At 45.8% G+C, this 21,722-nt stretch overlaps 1 protein-coding gene across 1 annotated transcript; it reads right to left on the reverse strand.

Moving 5' to 3' along the window:
• Positions 1–1,837: 1,837 nt before the first annotated feature.
• Positions 1,838–21,338, reverse strand: LOC135825948 (mucin-19-like). The gene is made up of 12 exons (XM_065338591.1): positions 21,133–21,338; positions 20,145–20,351; positions 19,157–19,363; positions 18,272–18,478; positions 16,866–17,303; positions 15,570–15,863; positions 14,506–14,787; positions 13,692–13,892; positions 12,337–12,774; positions 10,920–11,294; positions 4,942–5,250; positions 1,838–3,689 (listed from the first exon to the last, which is right to left on the reverse strand). Exons 1-12 carry the CDS (start codon positions 21,299–21,301, stop codon positions 3,685–3,687), a joined length of 3,132 nt encoding a protein of 1,043 aa, XP_065194663.1. The 5' UTR covers positions 21,302–21,338; the 3' UTR covers positions 1,838–3,684.
• Positions 21,339–21,722: the final 384 nt, after the last annotated feature.

Below are 21,722 nucleotides of genomic sequence, written 5' to 3' on the forward strand. Positions count from 1 at the left end.
AGAGAGTTCAGTTTGCGTCGCTTTCGCTCGACTCATTTTTGACCTGCTTCGCTGTCGTCATCTGCTGCGCGCGAACCGTCATCTCTCTCGAGTCGTTGTTTAGCTCGTTTCAGCCTTGCCTCGGCTTCTTTGATCACATTCCGCTGACCTTGATGTCGCCGTCGTTCAAGTTAGTTGGCTTTCAAGCCGCATGAGCCACCGCGATGGCGATTACTCGTTTCCACAAGGGAGTCGTGAAAAATATTTTACGACTCCCTGGTTTCACCTTCGCTCTCCAGAACTCCGCGAAACGAGGAGTGAAGGCACAGCCAAACTGATTCCATTTTCTCTAATGGATACCCCTGCCAGCACTGAACGGCAGCGGCTAGCAAGTCCAGTCGACTTTCTTCAGCCACGAGACTCGCATCGGACTGCAGACTTCTGAAATAAAGCATGGTCATCAGCATTCGAATCTGGGCTTTGCGCAGGTTGAACAAGAACTTGAGTTCAGAATTATTCTCATCGAGCCGTGCGATCGGAGCAGCTCCTTGTTCACTCGCTCATTTTGTGGGCTCGCTGCTCCGTTTTATCGCTCTCTATCACTCTCCAACTTACTGCTAAAGTGGTAAAGAGGCGCTAGGCCAAGCAACGCAATATCCCCTCGAAGAAGTGGTATTTCAGTTTCGCTCGCCATGACTGTCATCACCTATGTTTCCACAGCGCAACCATCGATTCCGCTCGGCTTGTTGTGAAAGGTCGCTTTCCTTGCATCGTACCTCTTTCATGGCATGCCAGGGAAGGCCAAGAAAGTGATAGCGACTCACTGCCGTTTTTGCCCAAATCAGCCCCTCGAAAATCCATCACGAAGTTTTTGTTAACGGAGGAAGTACTAGTAACCTAGCCTACATGTAGTGCCTCTTCAAATACAATATAGCTGCTTTTGCCACGGAGTGTAACTGGGCATATTGCCGCGAATGTCTCCATAAGCACGCACACGATAACATCATGAACTGAAACTTCATGACTTGTAGCCACAATAATCACTTACTGAATGGATGAGAACAATAAAGAATGTTTTGGAAAACAAGATTCGTCAGATGATGCAAATAAAATACTTGAGCTGTGGAAAATGTAGCACGTCGCACTGACACTGACACTGACACAGTGACACTAACTGCCACTAACTGATACTGACAGTGACACTAACTGACACAGTGACACAGTGACACTTTGAATGACTGTGACAGTTACTGTGACTCGCACTCCTAGATCCACTCCACTGAGTCCACTGTCTCCCGCCACAGTGCATGAGAGGATGTTCGGGGTGGGGGGGGGGGGGGGGGGGGGGTGCTAAGCCTAAGGAGTGAAATTAGACCTTCAAGTTCGAAGCTTCGTGTGTAGAAAATTCCTGTCTGTGGCTAGTGCCAAACTCAAAAAGAAGTAATAATGTCTCTTTCCCTCATACCAGTTAATAATTATTAGTTCACACTTTCGCTTAACCTGAAACCACCTGCTATCCCGGTTATTGTCCTTCAAATTTGGCCAACACTAGAAATCATGAAACATGCAGCTAGTGTACCTCGCAGGTGCATGGATCCTGCAAGCAGCAAGCCTGAACAGCTGGAACAAAGGAAACAGATCGAGAGGTGAAAACCTGAAATGGGACTCGAAGGCAATTCATCGTAAACTCGCACTCAAATCCAGGATACCCTTGGGCCAAGAAGCATGCAAGCTCACTTCATGAATAGCAAGAATTTGTTTTTGAATGTTTTTAAACCCTCTCCCAGAATCGATTTTCTTGTCACAATCATCAGTGGATCATGGTGATTGAAGTGAAGGCAAGCCAAGCAAAAAGCAATAAAACACAGGCCTCTTTTACGGGCAAACAGAATACAATTCACGGTGGCATGATGAATGACTAGAACACAACACCAAAAAATGAAAACAAATACATGTGTAAACAGTGGCATTTGGTAGAGGAAAGAGTCAAAAATCCGTAATCCCCTTGTTTCGACATACAAAATCAATGTAAAAACCAAAACAATATAACACCTGTGACAAAACAAAAAAAACATGCCAGGAGAATACATGGGTAGTGTCCTGTCCAACATCATCTCCAAATCACTGACAGCCGGCCCTCCGAGACTGCCAACTCTCGCAAAACATTTAAAATTACCCTATCGTCACTCACAGTCATTTTCATTAGAGGGAAAATAAAAAAGATCGAAAAATATGATAACCAAACACTACTCTCTCCCGAGAATAATAGTTTAATACTAGAGGGAGCATGACTTGTAAAGAGAGGTGAAATAGACATGTGGGAGAGGAGGAGGGGATTTCTATTGTAATTAGCATGACCAAGACTACTCAATGAAAACAGTAGCACGATAATGTAGAGGTGTGGTGTGGTGTGTATGCGTGGGGTTGGGTACGGGATGGGAATGATGGGTGTGAGTGTGTGTGTGGGGGGGGGGGGGGACTCCCGGAGAGGAGAGACAACAACATGGAGTTTGAAACATAAAATTAACGGTCTACAAATCTAATGTCGCAGAGAAGGAAAAAAAGATAATCAGATGATGGCTTATGGCAGTGGCTAGCAAAAAGGACAGAAGAGGAAGCAGGGAACAGCAAGAAATAACACAAAGAAACACACTCTGAAAAGTGCTCCACAAAAGGCAGCAGTGACACTTCTGTGTTGTGCTACCGTCATCAACACAGTGGGAAGGCAGATTTTGCCTGTGCTTATGGTGAAGTAAAAATAGTTTTGAGTGTGAGCCAGTGTTGCTCACACGCCAATTTAAACACCATTACGTAGCCCTAAATGCAGTTTGAACGCCAAAGAGACAGAAAAAAACAGATCTCCAGCCGAGAGAATTTGGAATGTACGGAACAGTGAAGGCAGATCTTGATCAATCCACTTACAAATATGGTCTACTGAAGTTGTCCCAGGTTGACTAGGATGATAAAAAGTGAAAAAAGTAAATCGTGTCCGTTCACGACGGCCGCTAACACCTGGTAAACCCTAGCATAACTGCAACAACTACTGAGACCAGACAAAATAAAACAATGCAGAAATATCTTGCAGAAATATTATGCAGAAATATTATGCAGCTGAACAAATGAGCGAATATTGTTTCTCGTATCGAAAACCAAACCGAAAAAACAAATCTCCTCTGCCTTGTTCAGTGTGTGTACAGTACATAGTTGTACAATCAAACCTGTAGTGGCCCAATAACATAAAGGCGAATATGTAAGGAGCATAGGAGGAAAGGAAATAAATGGCAGGAAGAAAAAATAACAACGGGTAGCAATAGAGCTATTAAATGGCAAGAACACCTGCTTCCGCAACCACTAGCTCAGCAGATAGTTGCACAGTGTGTGTACATAGTTGTACAGTGTGTGTACATAGTTGCGCCAGAGCAGGAATCACACAAAGTAGTGTACCTGATAATTAGGTCATGAGTATGCTTGTGCTGCTGCTACTGCTGTTGCTGCTGTTGCTGCTGCTTCTGCTGCTACTGCTGTTGCTGCTGTTGCTGCTGTTGCTGCTGCTACTTCTGCTGCTGCTGTTGTTGTTGCTGTTGCTGCTGCTGCTGTGGCTGATACTGGTGATGCTGCTGTGGCTGATACTGGTGATGCTGCTGTCACTGACGATGATGATCATCCACATCATAAACTCGTAGCACTGTGAGCAGCCAGTGTGGGTCAATCTGCACAATAGTACAGCAGATATGCACACACAGACGAGGGTACCAATTATCACACACAAACTCATGCACATAACCGCGTACACCCGCACACACATACGCCCACATACGTACACCCACAAATGCACACCAGTACACACGTGCGCAAGCACACACGCAGCCGAGAAATGGCAAAAGAATGTCTGAGTAAAAATGAATGTTTTAAAATAGTATTTAAATGCAAGCATCACAAAAAATAGAAATGAGCATGCATATTTGGGCACTGAGAGGGAGGGAGGCCAACTGTGCCGGACTGCGGTGGGCTATGGTGGATGGTGGTGGACTGTGGCGGACTGTGGTGAGTGTGGTGGACTGTGGAGGACTATGCCGGGCTATGGTGGGCGGGGCGGACTGTCGTGGACTATGCCGGGCTATGGTGGGCGGGGCGGACTGTGGTGAGCTATGGTGGACTATGGTGAGCTATGGTGAGCTATGGTGAGCTATGGTGGACTGTGGTGGACTATGGTGGACTGTGGTGGACTATGGTGGACTATGGTGGACTATGGTGGAGTGTGCTGGACTATGGATGTGAGTGTGAGGATGGCGGACTCTGACTGTGGTGGACTGTGAATATGTTTGACTGTGAATGTGGTGGTTGCGCAGCGGAAAATGTGTGGCACCACTCTCCTCACTGTTGGACAATGTTATGGCCGATTCATACTTCATTTCGCATATGGGAAAGTTATCGCGCGACCGTCGCGCGCTGGCTTTACCGTACGCGAAATAGTTGAGTCCAGATCAACTTTTTCGCGACGTGACGCGTTTCCCGTACCTGAAATGAAGTATGAATCAAGCTTTAGACTAATGTTACTATGGTATTCAGATGATGAATGTCCGCTCTGATCCCTTCATGTCAAAGTTTCAGGAGAGCACATGCAGGAAGTGTAGATAGAACTGACCAGCACAATAGCTGACTGGAGGGGGTTTGGTTATCCTCCATCATGGCAAGGTGGCCATGCCAGTCTGTGCTGGAGGGGGTTTGTTTATCCTCTATCATGGGAAGGTGGCCATGCCAGTCCATACTGTGACAGTTGGAGAAGTGAAAAGGCCTGGACACACAGACGGACACCCTACCACACACAAGCATACACACACATGCATACACACACATGCTCTCTCTCTCTCTCTCTCTCTCTCTCTCTCTCTCTCTCTCTCTCACACACACACACACACACAGAGGCACGCACAAAACAGCTGCACACAATTTCACACTTACCATCTCTAGGCTGACGGTCAGCAGGAAGCAGTATGATCATCTCTCTGTACAAAACTTCATACTTCAGGCCTTTGATGGCTGCACAGAGCTTTTTGTAGGAATCCACTCCTCCAGGATGGATGTATCCGATGATCTTGACATTATGGTTTTCTACTGGCTCGTACTTTTCTGTGCGCATCAATTCATTGATTTCTGCCATATTGTGTAGTAGACCCTGCTTCTGAACACTCCTGCGAAACATTGCACAGGGTATTTCGCATAACTTTGGAAGTATGCGACTAGTGAAAGTTCCAGTGTCAAACGGATTGTCTATAGTCGAAAACAAACATTAAAAAGAGGAACAACAACAATTCATCGATTTGCAAAATGTTATGATCCCCAAGTTTCTCCAAAGGTCGGGCAGTCCTACATCCATTTTTGTAGGTACTCAACCAGACCTACATCCATTTGTGCAGGTACTCAACCAGACCTACATCCATTTGTGTAGGTACTCTACCAGACCTACATCCATTTGTGTAGGTACTCAACCAGACCTACATCCATTTGTGTAGGTACTCAACCAGTCCTACATCCATTTGTGTAGGTACTCAACCAGTCCTACATCCATGTGTGTACATACTCAACCAGCCCTACATTCATTTGTGTAGGTACTCAACCAGACCTGTTCCTGGTGTGTATGTACTTGTTGTCGTCGTCGTCGTCGCCGCCGTCGTCGTTGTTCTTGTTGTCGTTTACTTAATTTTTTAATTCAAAGAATCAAACAGGAAGCAAGCCCAATTACATGAGAGCATATGTGCGCGCATATAAAGCATGTAAGCAGGGCTAAAGGAGAAAGCAAAGAGTTGAAGTTGAGAATTAAGAAGTGTGAGACATCCCTACTTAACCACCGATGTTCCTGTGTAGGTACATGTATGTACCTGGTCCGACTTATTAAAATGTGCGTTTCGCTTCGAACGTCAACCAAACAAATTCAAATAATCTCAGGACGGAATAAACTTTACAGCTACCTAACACTATCCTTCAGTTGTCAATTTGTGATGTTGAAGAAGAAATGGCTCCAACTCCAACGGAGGCAGCGGTTCGGGATCCTAGTCGACTCGAGAATTTTGCGTCCAAATTTTGTCGTCAGAGAACTCCTGTTGCTTCTCGCGCAACACAGAGAAGGCCTGGTGCTGAAATCAACACCCCGCTGCGATGGGGGATTGTCACGGAGTACCAGAACCTCCTGGGCGATCGTTCTCTAGTGCCTCCTGGCGGATTGAATTTGCTGGAATCGCTGTTTCCTTGGCAGAATTTCAGCAAACGCGTCATCCAGAAACTCGTACAGAAAGCACCTGCATCGCTCTGTCCAGTTTGCTGATCTCTCTTCCAGTCGTTCACGATGTGGCGGCCGACGAATGAAGATCACAGAAGTGATCGTCGAGAAGTTGATCGAAATAAATAAAGGGCCTTGAGGTCGACTTTCAGGCGACAACCTGGCTGGAAAACTGAAGCGCAGAAAGAGTGAATTATCCGGCGGATACGGTGCGGAGTCCTCGGAGCCGCGATCGCGATGTGTCACAAGATCGCCAGTCTCCGGGGCCGGTGGATTCGTGAAACAGGCAGGGAAGAGCACGCATGGTCTGACTGCATGACATGTCGACACAGATCAGACTCATGATCAGTAGACCTACGCGCGCGGTACACGGTGGTCAGAAGTGATTTTTTTAAGCATGGTGGTTTACTTGTTCGCCTCATTTGAAGGTGTCGTGGGAGCTTCAGGCGAAAACACCTACAGCCACCATTCTGGTAGTCGTACTGCACGAGGAGGAGGCGAAGTTGATCGTCTAAATCGTGCTATGGAATGAAAAATCAAAGAAGCGCAGTGTAGCTTGGAGGAGATGAAAAAAATGTCGACGTTTTGCAGGTTGACGCACTTGCAGATGCGCCCTGAGACACCAGCAGCGATGAAAACTAGAAGGCCAGGCCAAGAAACGACACAGTAGTTATCTATCCACCGTCTCTTGGTTGATTTTTTAGTACAGGTGCTCCTTTGTACATATGCTTGAGTTTCGAAGTGAAGCGCACATTTTAATAAGTCGGACCAAGTAATATATACAGTCAACTTTGCGTATAACGACATTCGGCGGGGCATCAGAAAAGTGTCCTTATTCGCGAAGTGTCGTTATACCCGAAGTCGCATATATGTGTCACAGTTGGTTGGGACTTTGCTCCGGGCATGAAAATTATGTCGTTATTCGCGAATTGTCGTTATATCCGCAGTCGTTATTAGCGAATTCGACTGTACCTACAAAGGAGTATTATTATTATTATTAAAAGCATGTCCGCGTAGGTGGCGGGGGTGCCACTTTCGCTTATGCCATTCAGGATTGATGTCTGAAGAGTAATACGATACAATAAAATGACAGAAGTGACGTCAACAAAAGCCGTTAGCAACAACACCAATATAACTAATGGAAAACTTCATCCAAAGTATAAAATAAAATAGAATATGCATACAACATGTCTGGTCAGTCCTGTTAGGTGGGGCGGGCTCCACGCCATGCCTGTCGGTCCGCTGCCATTGTGCGGACTGCGTCAACATCTAGCGGCTGGTGGAGGGTAAGTCCATGCCATGATAACAGTTCCGTCTGCAAGACCGTTACCAAAGTCGTCCGAGGTCGACCCCTGAAGCGTTCAGTGCCCTCGTCGTTGGCCAGGCGAAGATACATATCCACTGCCAACTGTGGAGGAGCAGTTGGGGCCAAACGAAAGATATGGCCAGCGAGACTGTAGCGCTGCCTTGTGATCATCTCGCTGATGGGGACAGCTCTGCAGCGCTTATACAGAGTGTCATTGCTAATTCGCTTAGGGTACCGCATGTCGATGATGCTTCTTAGCTGGGTCCTGTGGAACGAATCCATTCGCGCGAGCTCCGACATCGGTAGGCCCCAAGTGCCGCAGTTGTAGGTAAGGACTGGGATGACGTAGGCGCTGTAGAGCCTCAGCCGAAGACCTTCACTGATCTGGCGCCTCCGGGTCCAGATCTTGAGGAGTGAGTTGAAGGCGGCGGCGGCCAGTTGACGCCTCCGAGCAGCATCTTCGGCGTCACCCAGGAGGGAGCCTAGTTTGCGGACAGTACGCCACGTTTCTTGGTTCCTATCGGGAAATCGGGCGACGGTGGTATGCTCTGTCTTGGAGGGATTAACGTTCAGGTTCCATCTCGCAAGAACTGCTGGAGCTTGTTGTTCAACTTCACTGAGAAACGTCTCATCCCGGCTCACAAAATCAACATCGTCCGCGTATGCGATATCCAACGGCAGGTCATTGTCCACAGCAGGGCGAGATGGCAGCTCCTGTCGTAGGTCCCGGAGAGCAGCCTCCAGGTAAATGGTGAAAAGCACTGGAGAGAGACTGTCCCCTTGAGGGACTCCGATATTTGTCTTGAAGGAGCTTTTCGATGCACCTTTCACACGAGGTTCAAGCCAGGTTTCAGTCAACAGTATACGGATCATTCGGAGCTCACTTTCTTGGAGGAAGGATTCAAGGATCCTCATCAGGACATCGCGGCGGACAGTGTCGAATGCTTTACTCATGTCAATTCCCAATATGTGGATGGACGTATTGAATCGCTGTGTCATACTACATAGCCATCTATGGCACCACACCACATCACTTGTGCTGCGGCCACGACGAAAAGCACTTTGGGATGTAGCCAGGTACTGATCAACCGCTGGCTGTATCCTCTTCAGCACAATCAGGGACAGCGTCTTTCTCAACGCCGAGAGCAGTACGATAGGGCGCGTACTAGTAAGCGGCCCTAGTGGTTTACCGGGCTTCTGCAGCAGTATTAGGGTTCCTCTGCCAACTTCGAGTGGGTCATGTGTCTCAATAGATCGGTTCAATATGTCGGAAGTCATCTCAGCGACAATGGGAGGACTGTACTTGAGTAACTCTCCGGAGAGATGGTCAGGGCCTGCCGCTCTCCCGTTATTCAGGCTTTGGAAGGCCCTCCTAACTTCGGCCGATGTGATTCGATTGGGGAGAGGGCTGGGATCACCTAGGAATTGTGGAATGTCAGGGAGGGATTTATCATGGAATTGGCTTTCATAATGTTTGATGATGAACGCCTGCTGGTCTGCAGGGTTGATAACGACCCGCTGCTTCTCATCATGAATAATAGGCTGGCTGTACGGTTTTCGCTTCAGTAGCTGGACAGCACGGAACATCTTTGCCCCACTATCATGCAGTTGCTCCACTTCCTCTGCTTGACGATCCAAGGCTCTCTTGGCATTGTCAGATGCGATATCACGAATTTCATGCATTGTGCGATTTCTTTGATTTTTTAGTGACTGTCTTTTCTGGTCATCCCTGCACTCTCCAATCGCCAGGCGAAGATCTTTCTGCTTGCGTGACAGCAACTCAATTTCAGGGGAGAAGTCATGGCGGTGATGTTGTCTCTGCTGAGTGCCGGCCGAATCCAGTGCCGATTTGCTGAGGACTTCAGATAAGGATTCCCAGACTGCTTGGGTGCTGTTGGCTTCTGATGACACGCTGCACTGGACCTGGGTCTCCACAGTTCTCTTGTAGGATTCCCGAATTGCGACATCTGAAGCAAGCTTTCCAGTGTCAGGGCGGATGTTGCCGGCAGTGGTCTTGCGTTGGTGCATACCCAGAACACCATAGAATCTCGACATGTCCAGTCTCGCCACAACTAGGCGATGGTCGGAGAATACATATGTTCCCGCATACGACCTTGCGTCTGTTAGAAGGGGACTCTGGTTCTGACGGCAACAGATGTAATCTATCATATTGTAAACAGGAACACCGGAATTGTCACGGCAAGGGCCTTGCCACGTTGTTTTATGTCTAGCGCTGTGCTGAAATGCTGTGTTTCCAGCGAACAGGTTGTGAGCTTCAAGGAAACTAGCAAAAACTCCACCACTCAAGTTTCGTTGACCGCGGCCATGGCGTCCAAGAAAGGACTCGCCACTTTTGCGTATCCCTAGCTTCGAGTTGAAGTCACCAGCTACGAACAATAATCCACTGGAAGCGTAGTCAGTCACGGCGTTCGCCAAACTGTCAAAGAACTCACTTTGTTCATCCGGGCTTGCCCGCAGCCGTTCTGTTGTTGGACCGTAGGCGTTGATGACCGTCAACGATGATTTTTTGCTGTTGGGAAATTTGAATTGAATACCGGCCGCTCTGTCAGAAATACGCCAATACCGGCTCATACAGTCCTTGAGGGCGCCTCTAACGGCAAAGCCCATACCGTAATGCCTGCACTCTGACGGCAGGCAGATGATTCTCGTTCCGTTGCCCAGCGTTTCATCAAAAGAATTTACTATTTTCGTTTCTTGAAGACAACAAACATCGACTCGGTACCTCGCGATATCCTGAGCAAGCTGCTCCCGCTTCACCTGACTAGAAATACCTCTAACGTTGAAACTTCCTATTGATATATTCTTTAGACCAGTCCTGAATGAAGAAGACATTCTCCTTTCGCGAGAGAGCGGAGTCACCCAACTCAACCTACCTTCACCCAGGTCAAAAGTACCTACAAAGGAGTGTGGTCTGAAAACTGGTTCGATTTTCGAAGTGATTCCTTTTTCATCATTTCTTCCATACTACTTCTCAGTTCTTCACCACCTTCGTATCCACTCGTTTTTGAACACAATAAAGCCTTTGTGAAAGGGCAGTTCAGCTCGTTCTGCTTATCGCAGTCCTAAAACTATTGTCGCCTCATCGCTTATTACATAGATATGTTGATTTCTTGCATGTCTGATTTTAAAGTTCTCCTTTGAGCGGTTGGGTACAGTTGTTGGAAGGATGTGCTGCATGTTGCGTCACACCAACCGGTGTACACATCGTGTTAAAAGATAAGGTCAATGATTGGTGAAAAGTGGATGCGGATGGGAAAAGCAAAGGAAAAGAGTAGGCATAGGTGAAGAGTTTGGGTGACTGCAGTAATCACATGCTAGAAATGATTCTTCACATACCTATGATTCCTGTTACGGCCGCTTGGCATGTTTTTGATGTGGATGACTCTCTAGCTGCGGCTGTGTCCATAGCTGTTGCCGCTTGCATCATTGTGTCTGCGACTGTTGCTGTAGAGGCTGCTGTGGGTGCAACTGCATCTACCTCGTAGCCTGCATGTGCTGCTGTGACTGCTGCTACTGTTTCAGCATTGGTTAAAAACAGAAGAGTTACAGGTGCGGCGGAACCGATGCGGTTAGCCAGGGCATCACCAGACCAACTCTTTGACCACCAACGAGTGTTGGCTGCTGAGGTGGTCAGGCGTCCTCTCCATACCACGCACAAAGCATGGAAGGCTGTGGTATGGCCGGGCAAATCGACAGCTGCCTCCGCGGGTCCTGAGAAAAAATAAACAAGAAGAAGATTCTGATAGGTATCGAAAAAAGATTTAAAACATTTTTAGATAAAAAATGCTATAATTACATATACAGTTATAAAAGTGCATGGCAGGTAACAATTCAAGGCTTGGTTGGGCCCAGCAGGGTAGCCCCGGGGTTGTAGGCTCCATTCTTGAATGAGGTTGTTATTCCTTTTAGGAAACTTCACTTCTCAACTCCAAACTCCAAAAACTGCGATTAAAATTAAAATTAATATTTTCATTACACCAAATTTTCAGGTCTGGTACATCATCAGGATAATGTAGTCAGATTGTTATTTCCTTTCCATATAAGCTACCGTTTTGAAACACATTTCTCAGAATGTGAAGACTCCACTGTAGCCATCCGCTATATCCATACATCTTCACAACACTCAGGAAGATGGGCCTTACCCGAAATGATTCCAATGATTATCTCCTTTTTTTTCCTTTCAGTGATTGGAGTAGCCCAGGGACCATCTGGAGAGTGTCATGACGATGTACGTGCATAGAAGGTGACCATGCAGTTATTTTCGAAACTATCTCAGTTTGTAAATGGCCCTAAACCAGAACATGGAGTTTGCACTCCTCAAGCTTACAGCATATCACAAGTTGCTGTTGTAGATGTCAATTAATAAATGGAGAAGAAACTCGGCCATTTGAATATAATTATAACTATCCACCTCTCCACGTCTCCCTATTGATATGCTCATTCCTTTATATGCTATTCATTCGATATCTACCTCCAATGAGGAGCTCTCAACGTGGGAAACAGCTGCCCCCAAGGATACGGAACATCTATCCAAGAACAAACTTCCTCACTTTGGTGGTCTGGATGTCGGCGAAGAGTGCATTGTGGAGCGGTGGATAATTCAAGCGATATAAAAGATAAGATCAACAGCTGGAGGAAAATGGAAGTGGAGGTAAAAGCAAAAAAGGTCGAGATGGACGTTAAAAGGGTAAATCCCAGGTCAATGGTTTGGGTGACTGCAGTAATCACATGCTAGAAATGATTCTTCACATACCTGTGCTTCCTGTTACGGTCGCTTGGCATGTTTCTGATGTGGATGACTCTCTAGTTGCGACTGTGCCCATGGCTGCTGCTGTTTGCATCATTGTGTCTGCGACTGTTGCTGTAGCGGCTGCTGTGACCTCTGCCGTAGCGGCTACAGTGGGCGCCACGTTGTCTGCGCGTGTGGTCGTAGCGGCTGCTGCGTGTGACACAGTATCTGCCACAGGGACTGTAAGTGCTGCTGTGACAGCTTCTGCCTCTGCTCCAGTTAAAACAAGAAGAGAAACAGGGGTTGCAAAACCGATCTGGTTGGTCCGGCCATATCTGGACCCAATCTTTGGCCGCCAGCGCCTGTTGCCTGCTGAGGGAGCGATGCGTACCCGCCATGTCATGCGTAAAGCATGAGCCGCTGTGGTATGGTCGGACGAATCAAACACTGCTTCTGCCCGTCCTGAGACAAAATGAAGAAAAAATAACGAAATATTTAGTTTTGATTAGTTTGAGCGAAAGATGCAAACAGGGAAATTCTAAAGAAAAGTTGACTGTCGCCACCAGGACTTGAACCAGGGACCTTGCTTATGGTCAGCGAAGCTCTACCACTAAGCTATGGTGTAGCTGTCATCCAGGTAGTGACTGTTCAACATTTTCTTAAGACTTCGAAGCTAATATTTCCTGCAAATCCACACAGGCTGATGGACGCAGCCCTCAAGGTACCCCTCACACTGCACTCTAACCCAAACCCTTCACTCTAACCCTCACGCTAACCCACACACTTCACGTAAACTCAACCTATACATTTTAAAAAAATGATGAGGAGCAAGGAACTACAAGTTATGCGGTATTGTCCACTAACACCACCAGTTACTTTAGAATCAGCTCATGCGATAACATTGCCCGCCACGGAATAAAAGGTACTGATGTTCAACACGAAACTGTCAATGAGCTCTAGCACGTCTCGGATGCACACTCTAACATCCTTCCAGCTTGGAAGGTTCTAAGTTAGAAATAACATAGAAAGGGAAGGTGCCCTATGTGTCCCCTTGCGTAGAAGCTGATGAAGTAGTTATTGTGAAGCTATGTCAGGATCGCGTTCATGCCACAGCGTGTGTATGCAAGTTTCAGACCACTGTCTGTAACATGTCATTTTATTGTAAAGTTTGTAATCTTTGTAGTTCAATCAGTAACTGACAGTTTGTAGATGGCCCCAAACCAGGACATGGAGATTGCACTCTTCTAGCTTTCAGAATTTCAAAAGTTGGTGTTGCGGCAGACAATCCACCGTTGGAACCGATGGATTGTAAAAGGGTACAGCCGAGCTGAATTGTTTGCTTGTGGTAATCATAATGCTAGAAATGATTCTTCACATACCTGTGCTTCCTGTTACGGCCACTTGGCATGTTTCTGATGTGGATGACTCTCTAGTTGCGACTGTGCCCATGGCTGTTGCCGTTTGTGTCACTGTGTCTGCGACTGTTGCTGTAGCGGCTGCTGTGACTTCTGCCGTAGCGGCTACTGTGGGCGACGCTGTATCTGCCACCGAGACCGTAGGTGTTGCTGCTGCTGCCTCAGCTTTGGTATTAAGAGGAAGGGATAAAGTGAAGAACAGAATCAGATAGGTATGAAAGATTGTGACATATGTAGTTATAATATTAAAATTACAGGTTAGAGAATTGCAGGGAACAATTCAGGGCTTGGTTGTGCCCAAAAGGTTAGCCCTGTGGCTGTAAACTCTATTCTTAAATGAGGCTTGTAATCCCTTTGCGTATAAGCTGACCATGCAGTTATTTTGAAGAACATGTCAGGATAGCGTTTCATGCCGCAGTGTGCGTATGAAATTTTCAGACCACCGTCTCTAACATGTCCTTTCCTTGTAGTGTTTGTAATCTTTGTACAAGTAGTCCAATCAGTAACTGAAATTTGTAGATGGCCCTGAACCAGAACATGGAGATTGTACTCCTCCAGCTTTCAGCATTTCAAAAGTTGGTGTTGCAGGTGACAATTAAAACTATGGAACTCATTAAAGGTTAAATCAAATCAACTGCTGAAGCAAAGCTATTGTTGAGAGATAAAACGGAAAACTCGACAAAGTGGGGATGAAGGTCGAGATTGAGGTTGAAAGGGTAAAGCCAAGGCGAAGGATTTGGGTGTGGTAGTCAAATGCTAGAAATGGTTCTTCACATACCTGTGCTTCCTGTTACGGCCGCTTGGCATGTTTCTGAGGTGGATGACTCTCTAGCTGCGACTGTGCCCATGGCTGTTGCCATTTGCATCATTGTGTCTGCGACTGTTCCTGTAGCGGCTGCTGTGACTCCTGCCATTGCGGGTACTGTGTGCGCCACGTTGTCTGTGAGTGTGGTCGTAGCGGCTGCTGTATGGGTCACAGTATCTGCCACAGCGGCTACTGTGGACGTCACTGTATCTGCCATAGAGACTGCAGGTGTTGCTGTGGCTGCTGCTGCATCAGCTTTGGCATAAACAGGAAGAGATAAAGTGAAGAACAGAATCAGATAGGTATGAAAGATTGTGACAAATGTAGTTAGGTGAGACCAAAAAAATAGAGATTCCCGGGCCCTCCCACACCAAAATCAAGCCGAAGCCGATTTTTTTAATTAAAAAAAAAAAGTTCATGCATGTACAGTACTGATCGTGTGAGTAGATCTGTGACATGGAGTCACACAAACCCGAGCTTGTACGACTAGGTCGACTCCCTGATGTACAGATCAGGGCCATCGTTGGCCAAAATATAGAAAAATTGAACGGGTAAACCGCGTACCTGTTGTCTGTAAAAGATATTGAATGAAAATCACCGGAAATGCCGTAAAAAAGTTCAACATGGCATGCACACATATAGTCATGTACATACATGGGAAAAAAATAAAAAATAAAATTCGCCCGCCCGCACCAATTTCACATGGGTCCTGCCCGGGAATCTGGATTTTATTTTGGTCTCGCCTTATGATGTTAAAATTACAGGCTAGAAAATGGCAGGAAGCAATTCAGGGCTTGGTTGTGCCCAAAAGGTTAGCCCTGTTTCTGTAAACTCTCTTCTTAACCCTTTGTGTACGGACTGTACAACTTTCGATCCCCTGGAATTGAAACTTTTCAAAATTTCAATCGATCGGAACTCAGTCATTACTGGGGTATTACCAAAAACTAAAATATGTACGTCGAAGGGAAAACTCTCAGCTGTCCATTAAACACCACCAAAGTTGAACACATTGCAGTAAAAGTATAGCAACAACATACCTGTGTGGGACAAAATGGAGAGCATGTCCTTGCTCCTGTCCACATACCCAAGTTCCTCAATGACAACACCGAGATCACGATAAGTCTTTAGGCCACCAGCTCTGAGCAACTGGATGAGCTCCTTATTATGAGCAGATTGTCCATCCCGGGACCGAATTCTCTTTAGTCTCTCTATTGATGCGCTGTCAGTTATGAGATGTTTCTTGATCACCATCTGTCGCAGTCGATCTGCGTCAACTTCGTTCAACCATGGTTGAATGTCACACACAAACCTAACCAGATGAAACGGATTGTCTGTTGCGAAAGCAGCAAAATACAGAAGGCACAGATAAAACATGAACACACAACTACACACAACTACATGTCAAGAAACAAATAAAAATGGAATTGCACAACACCGATAATACATGGAAAGGAATTTGAGTGGACACACCCATTTCCATAGCGCTGCACATCCGAACAAGTTCCGTTATTTTACAACGTTTCGGCACTTGGCCATCGTCAGGTGATAAGAACAATGGACACACACACACACACACGCTCACGCACACAGACGCACACACTCACACGCACACACTCACGTGCGCACGCACACACACACGCACATGCACACACACACACACACACACACACACATTCCCAGACCCGCACATCGGAGCGCTTCAGTGATTGCTTCAATGGACAGTTTGGAGTTTTCTCTTCGACCTACATATCGTAGTTTTTGAAAATAACCCAGAAACGACTGAGTTACGATCGATTGAAATCTTGAAAAGTTTCGATTCCAGGCGATCGAAAGTTTTACAGTCCGTACACAAAGGGTTAAATGAGGTTGTTAACCCCTTTGCATATTAGCTGGCCATGTAGTTATTTTGCAGAACATGTCAGGATAACGTTTCTTGCCATAGTGTGCGAATGAAAGAAAAAACGCGGCTATATGAAAATAATTTGAACTATCCCCCTCTCCACGTCTCCATACTAATATGCTCATTCTTTCACTATTTATATATATGCTATCCATTCGTTTTCTACCTCCACCGAGGAGCTCTCCATGTGGGAAACAGCTGCCCCAAGGATACGGAAAAAACTTCCTAACTTTGGGGGTCTGCATGTGGGTTAAGAGTGCATTGTGGAGCGGTGGATAGTTCAGGCGATATGAAAGATAAGATCAACAGCTGGAGGAAAATGGAAGTGGAGGTAAAAGCAAAAAAGGTCGAGATGGACGTTAAAAGGGTAAATTCCAGGTCAATGGTTTGGGTGGCTGTAGTAATCACATCCTAAAAATGATTCTTCACATACCTGTGATTCCTGTTACGGCCACTTGGCATGTTTCTGATGTGGATGACTCTCTAGCTGCGACTGTGTCCATGGCTGTTGCCATTTGCATCATTGTGTCTGCGACTGTTGCTGTAGCGGCTGCTGTGACTTCTGCCATAGCGGCTGCTGTGTGCCCCGCGTTGTCTGCAATTGTGGTCGTAGCGGCTGCTGCATGTGTCACAGTATCTGCCACAGGGACTGTAAGTGCTGCTGTGACAGCTTCTGCCTCTGCTCCAGTTAAAACAAGAAGAGAAACAGGGGTTGCGGAACCGATCTGGTTGGTCCGGCCATATCTGGACCCAATCTTTGGCCGCCAGCGCCTGTTGCCTGCTGAGGGAGCGATGCGTACTCGCCATGTCATGCGTAAAGCATGAGCCGCTGTGCTATGGTCGGACGAATCAAACACTGCTTCCGCCCGTCCTGGGACATAATGAAGAAGAAATACCGAAAAATTTAGTTTTGATTAGTTTGAGCGAAAGATGCAAACAGGGAAATTCTAAAGAAAAGTTGACTGTCGCCACCAGGACTTGAACCAGGGAACCTTGCTTATGGTCAGCGAAGCTCTACCACTAAGCTATGGTGTAGCTGTCATCCAGGTAGTGACTGTTCAACATTTTCTTCAGACTTCGAAATTAATACTTCCTGCAAATCCACACAGGCTGATGGACGCAGCCCTCAAGGTAACCCTCACACTGCACTCTAACCCAAACCTTTCACTCTAACCCTCACTCTAACCCACACACTTCACTCTAACCCACACACTTCACTCTAACCCTCACGCTAACCCACACACTTCACGTAAACTCAACCTATAGATTTAAAAAAAATGATGAGGAACAAGGAGCTACACGTTTTGCTGTAATGTCCACTAACACCAACAGTTACTTTACAATCAGCTCATGCGACAACATTGCACGCCACTGACTAAAAGGTACTGATGTTCAACACGAAACTGTCAATGAGCTCTAGCACGTCTCGGATGCACACTCTAACATCCTTTCCACTTGGAAGGTTCTATGTTAGAAATACCATAGAAAGGGAAGGTGCCCTGTCTGTCCCCTTGCATAGAAGCTGATGATGCAGATATTTTGAAGCTATATCAGGATAGCGTTCATGCAATAGTGTATGTATGAAACTTTCAGACCACTGTCTCTAACATGTCCTTTCATCGTAGTGCTTGTAATCTTTGAAGTTCAATCAGTAACTGACAGTTTATAGATGCCATCAAACCAGAACATGGAGATTGCACTCTTCTAGCTTTCAGCATTTCACAAGTTGGTGTTGCGGCAGTCACTCAACCATTGGAACCGATGGATTGTAAAAGGGAGAAGCCCAGTAGAAATGTTTCCTGGTGGTAATCATAAAGCTAGAAATGGTTCTTCACATACCTGTGCTTCCTGTTACGGCTGCTTGGCATGTTTCTGATGTGGATGACTCTCTAGCTGCGACTGTGTCCATGGGTGTTGCCATTTGTATCATTGTGTCTGTAACTGTTCCTGTAGCGGCTGCTGTGACTTCTGCCGTAGCGGCTACTGTGGACGACACTCTATCTGCCACAGAGACCGTAGGTGTTGCTGTGGCTGCTGCTGCCTCAGCTTTGGCATTAACAGGAAGAGATAAAGTGAAGAAGAGAATCTGATAGGTATGAACTATTGTAAAAAATGTAGTAATATAGTAAAACCTGGTGTAAGCGACCTCTGGGTTTAGCGATATACTGCTCCTAGTGACTGTTTTTCCATGCACCGACAGTTCTACAGGTTAGAGAATGGCAGGGAATAGTTTCGGGTTTGGTTCTGCAAAAAAAGATTAACCCAATGGTTGTAGACTCTATACATAAAATGAGGTTGTTATTCCCTTTGCAGTGAAGCTGACCAAGCAGTTATTTCGAAGCTATGTCAGGATAGCATTGCATGCCATCGTGTGCCTATGCAACTTTCAGATCACCATCTCTAACATGTCTTTTCCGTGCAGTGCTTCCAATCTTTGTAGTGCAATCACTAAGTGACAGTTTGTAGATAGCCCTAAACTAGAACATAGAGATTGCACTCCTCTAGCTTTCAGCATTTCACAAGTTGGTGTTGCAGACGACAATTTAATAGGATGGAACTAACTTTAAAGATAAGGTCAACAGCTGGAGTAAAGCGATTGTCGAGAGGAAGAGCGGAAAACTCGACAAAGTGAGGACGAAGGTCGAGAAGGATTGGAAATGGGTAAAGCCCAATGAAGATGTTTGCTGGTGGTAATCATATTGCTAGATAGTGTTCTTCACATACCTGTGCTTCCTGTTACGGCCGCTTGGCATGTTTCCGATGTGGAAGAATCTCTAGCTGCGACTGTGTCCATGGCTGTTGCCGTTTGCATCTTTGTGTTGGTGACTGTTGCCGTAGCAGCTGCTGTGACTTCTGCTGCAGCGGCTACTGTGTGCGACAATGTATCTGCCACAGTGACGGGAGGTGCTGCTTTGACTGCTGCTGCCTCAGCTTTGGCATTAACAGCAAGAGATAAAATGAAGAAGAGAATCAGATAGGTATGAAACATTGTGACATATGTAGTAATATAGTAAAACCTGGTGTAAGCGACCTCTGGGTTTAGCGACCACCTTCTCCTAACGACTGTTTTTCCATGCACTGTCAGTTCTACACAGACACTGTGGGACCTGGTTCTAAAGACCATCTGTCTATAACGACCGCTTTTGCTCGCACCGTGGGGTGGTTGCTTAAACCAGGTTTTAATGTCATTAAAACTACAGGTTGGAGAATGGCAGGGAATATTTCAAGGCTTGGTTGTGCCAAAAGGTCAACCCAATGGTTGTGGACTCTATTTTTAATGAGGATGTTATTCCCTTTGCATTAAAGCTGACCATGCAGATATTTTGACGAACATGTCAGGATAGCGTTTCATGCCAAAGTGTGCGTATGCAATTTTCAGACCACGGTCTCTAACATGTCCTTTCCTTGTAGCGCTTGTAATTTTTGTAGTCCAATCAGTACCTGACAGTTTGTAGATGGTCCCAAACCAGAACATTGAGATTGCACTCGTCTAGCTTTTAGCATTTCACAAGTTGGTGTTAAGGGTGTCAATTCAATAGATGGAACTTATTTAAAAAATTAAATCAACTGCTAAAGCAAAGATATTGTCGAGAGGAAAAGCCTACAACTCGACAAAGTGAGGATGAAGATTGAGATGGAAGTTAAAAGGGTAAATCCCAGGTGAATGGTTTGCTGGTGGTAATCATAATGCTAGAAATGATTCTTCACATACCTGTGCTTCCTGCTACGACCGCTTGGCATATTTCTGATGTGGATGACGCGCTACCTGCGCGTGTGCCCATGGCTGTTGCTGTTTGCATCATTGTGTCTGCAACTGTTCCTCTAGCGGCTTCTGTGACTTCTGCCGTAGCGGCTACTGTGGCCGCCATTGTATCTGCCACATAGACAGTAGGTGTTGCTTTGGCTGCTGCTGCCTCAGCTTTGGCATAAACAGGAAGAGATGAAAATGAAGAACATAATTATTTTTTTGCGTTTCCTCTAGTGGTTTTATTGCACTTGTAGCTTAATGTTATTTCTAACACCTTTCTATTTACAGTACTTAACTTCAGTTTCTTTGGTTGTACCCTTAGTTCCGTTTTTCCCACTGATGATAGGATCGAGAAAATCGATTCTGGGTTTTCAATAATATTTTTGTTATAAAATACACAGTAATACATGTCAAACAAGTAACGTAGTTGCGTGATGGCTGCGGCCTTCATCCTATTCATAGCTATATTATAATTTGATAGGTATGAAATATGTGACATATGTAGTTATAAAGTTAAAATTACAGGTTAAAAAATGGCAGGGAACTTTTCAAAGCTTGGTTGTGCCCAAAAGGTAAACCCAACGGTTGTAGACTCTATTCTTCAATGAAGTTGATATTTCCTTTGCAGTGAAGCTGACCATGCAGTTATTTTGAAGAACATGTCGGGATAGCGTTTCATGCCGCAGTGTGCATATGAAACTTTCAGACCACCGTCTCTAACATGTCCATTCCTTATAGTGTTTGTAATCTTGGTATTTCAATCAGTAACTGTCAGTTTGTAGATGGCCCTGAACCAGAACATGAAGATTGCACTCCTCTAGCTTTCAGCATTTTGTAAGTTCATGTTGCGGCTGTCAATCAACCGTTGGAACCGATGGATTGTAAAAGGGTAAAGCCCAGTTGAAGTGTTTGCTGGTGGTAATCATAATGCTAGAAATGGTTCTTCACATACCTGTGCTTCCTGTTACGGCCGCTTGGCATGTTTCTGATGAGGATGACTCTCTAGTTGCGACTGTGCCCATGGCCATTGCCGTTTGCATCATTGTGTCTGCAACTGTTCCTCTAGCGGCTTCTGTGACTTCTGCCATAGTGGCTACTGTGGACGTCACTGTATCTGCCATAGAGACTGCAGGTGTGGCTGTGGCTGCTGCTGCTTCAGCTTTGGCATTAACAGGAAGAGATAAAGAAAGAACAGAATCAGATAGGTATGCAAGATTGTGACATTATGTAGTAATAATATTAAAATTACAAGCTGGATCGACATTTGTGTACACTGTATTCATGTATTGTAAAACTGTGGAGACAATGTGCAATAACACGATGAAAAATGTGAAGAAATTGTGTAGCGAAAAAAAGGGATTCAAACAAGTTTTCGTACAACACTCATCAGGAATCGTCAGTGTACTAAAGGACACTGAAACAAAAATTGAACTATTATAGAAAATCTAAGTTAGAGAAATAACACTAAGAGCAACAACAGTGAAATTTACAAGTGTGGATTTTAACAATCAAAGCGAGAAATGAACAAAGGAGAAAGGAAGG

This window comes from Sycon ciliatum, chromosome 10, assembly GCF_964019385.1.
Source record: "Sycon ciliatum chromosome 10, ocSycCili1.1, whole genome shotgun sequence".
Taxonomy (NCBI): Eukaryota; Metazoa; Porifera; class Calcarea; order Leucosolenida; family Sycettidae; genus Sycon; species Sycon ciliatum.

What these genes read in the sequence shown, in the direction of transcription:
- LOC135825948 (XM_065338591.1), bottom strand. Translation starts at nt 21,301, where the DNA reads ATGGCAGATACAGTGACGTCCACAGTAGCCACTATGGCAGAAGTCACA. An exon ending in AGCCGTAACAGGAAGCACAG is followed by an intron (nt 17,304 to 18,271) that starts GTATGTGAAGAA and finishes ATTATGTCCCAG; the next exon opens with GACGGGCGGAAGCAGTGTTT. An exon ending in CTCCATTTTGTCCCACACAG is followed by an intron (nt 14,788 to 15,569) that starts GTATGTTGTTGC and finishes TTTATGCCAAAG; the next exon opens with CTGATGCAGCAGCAGCCACA.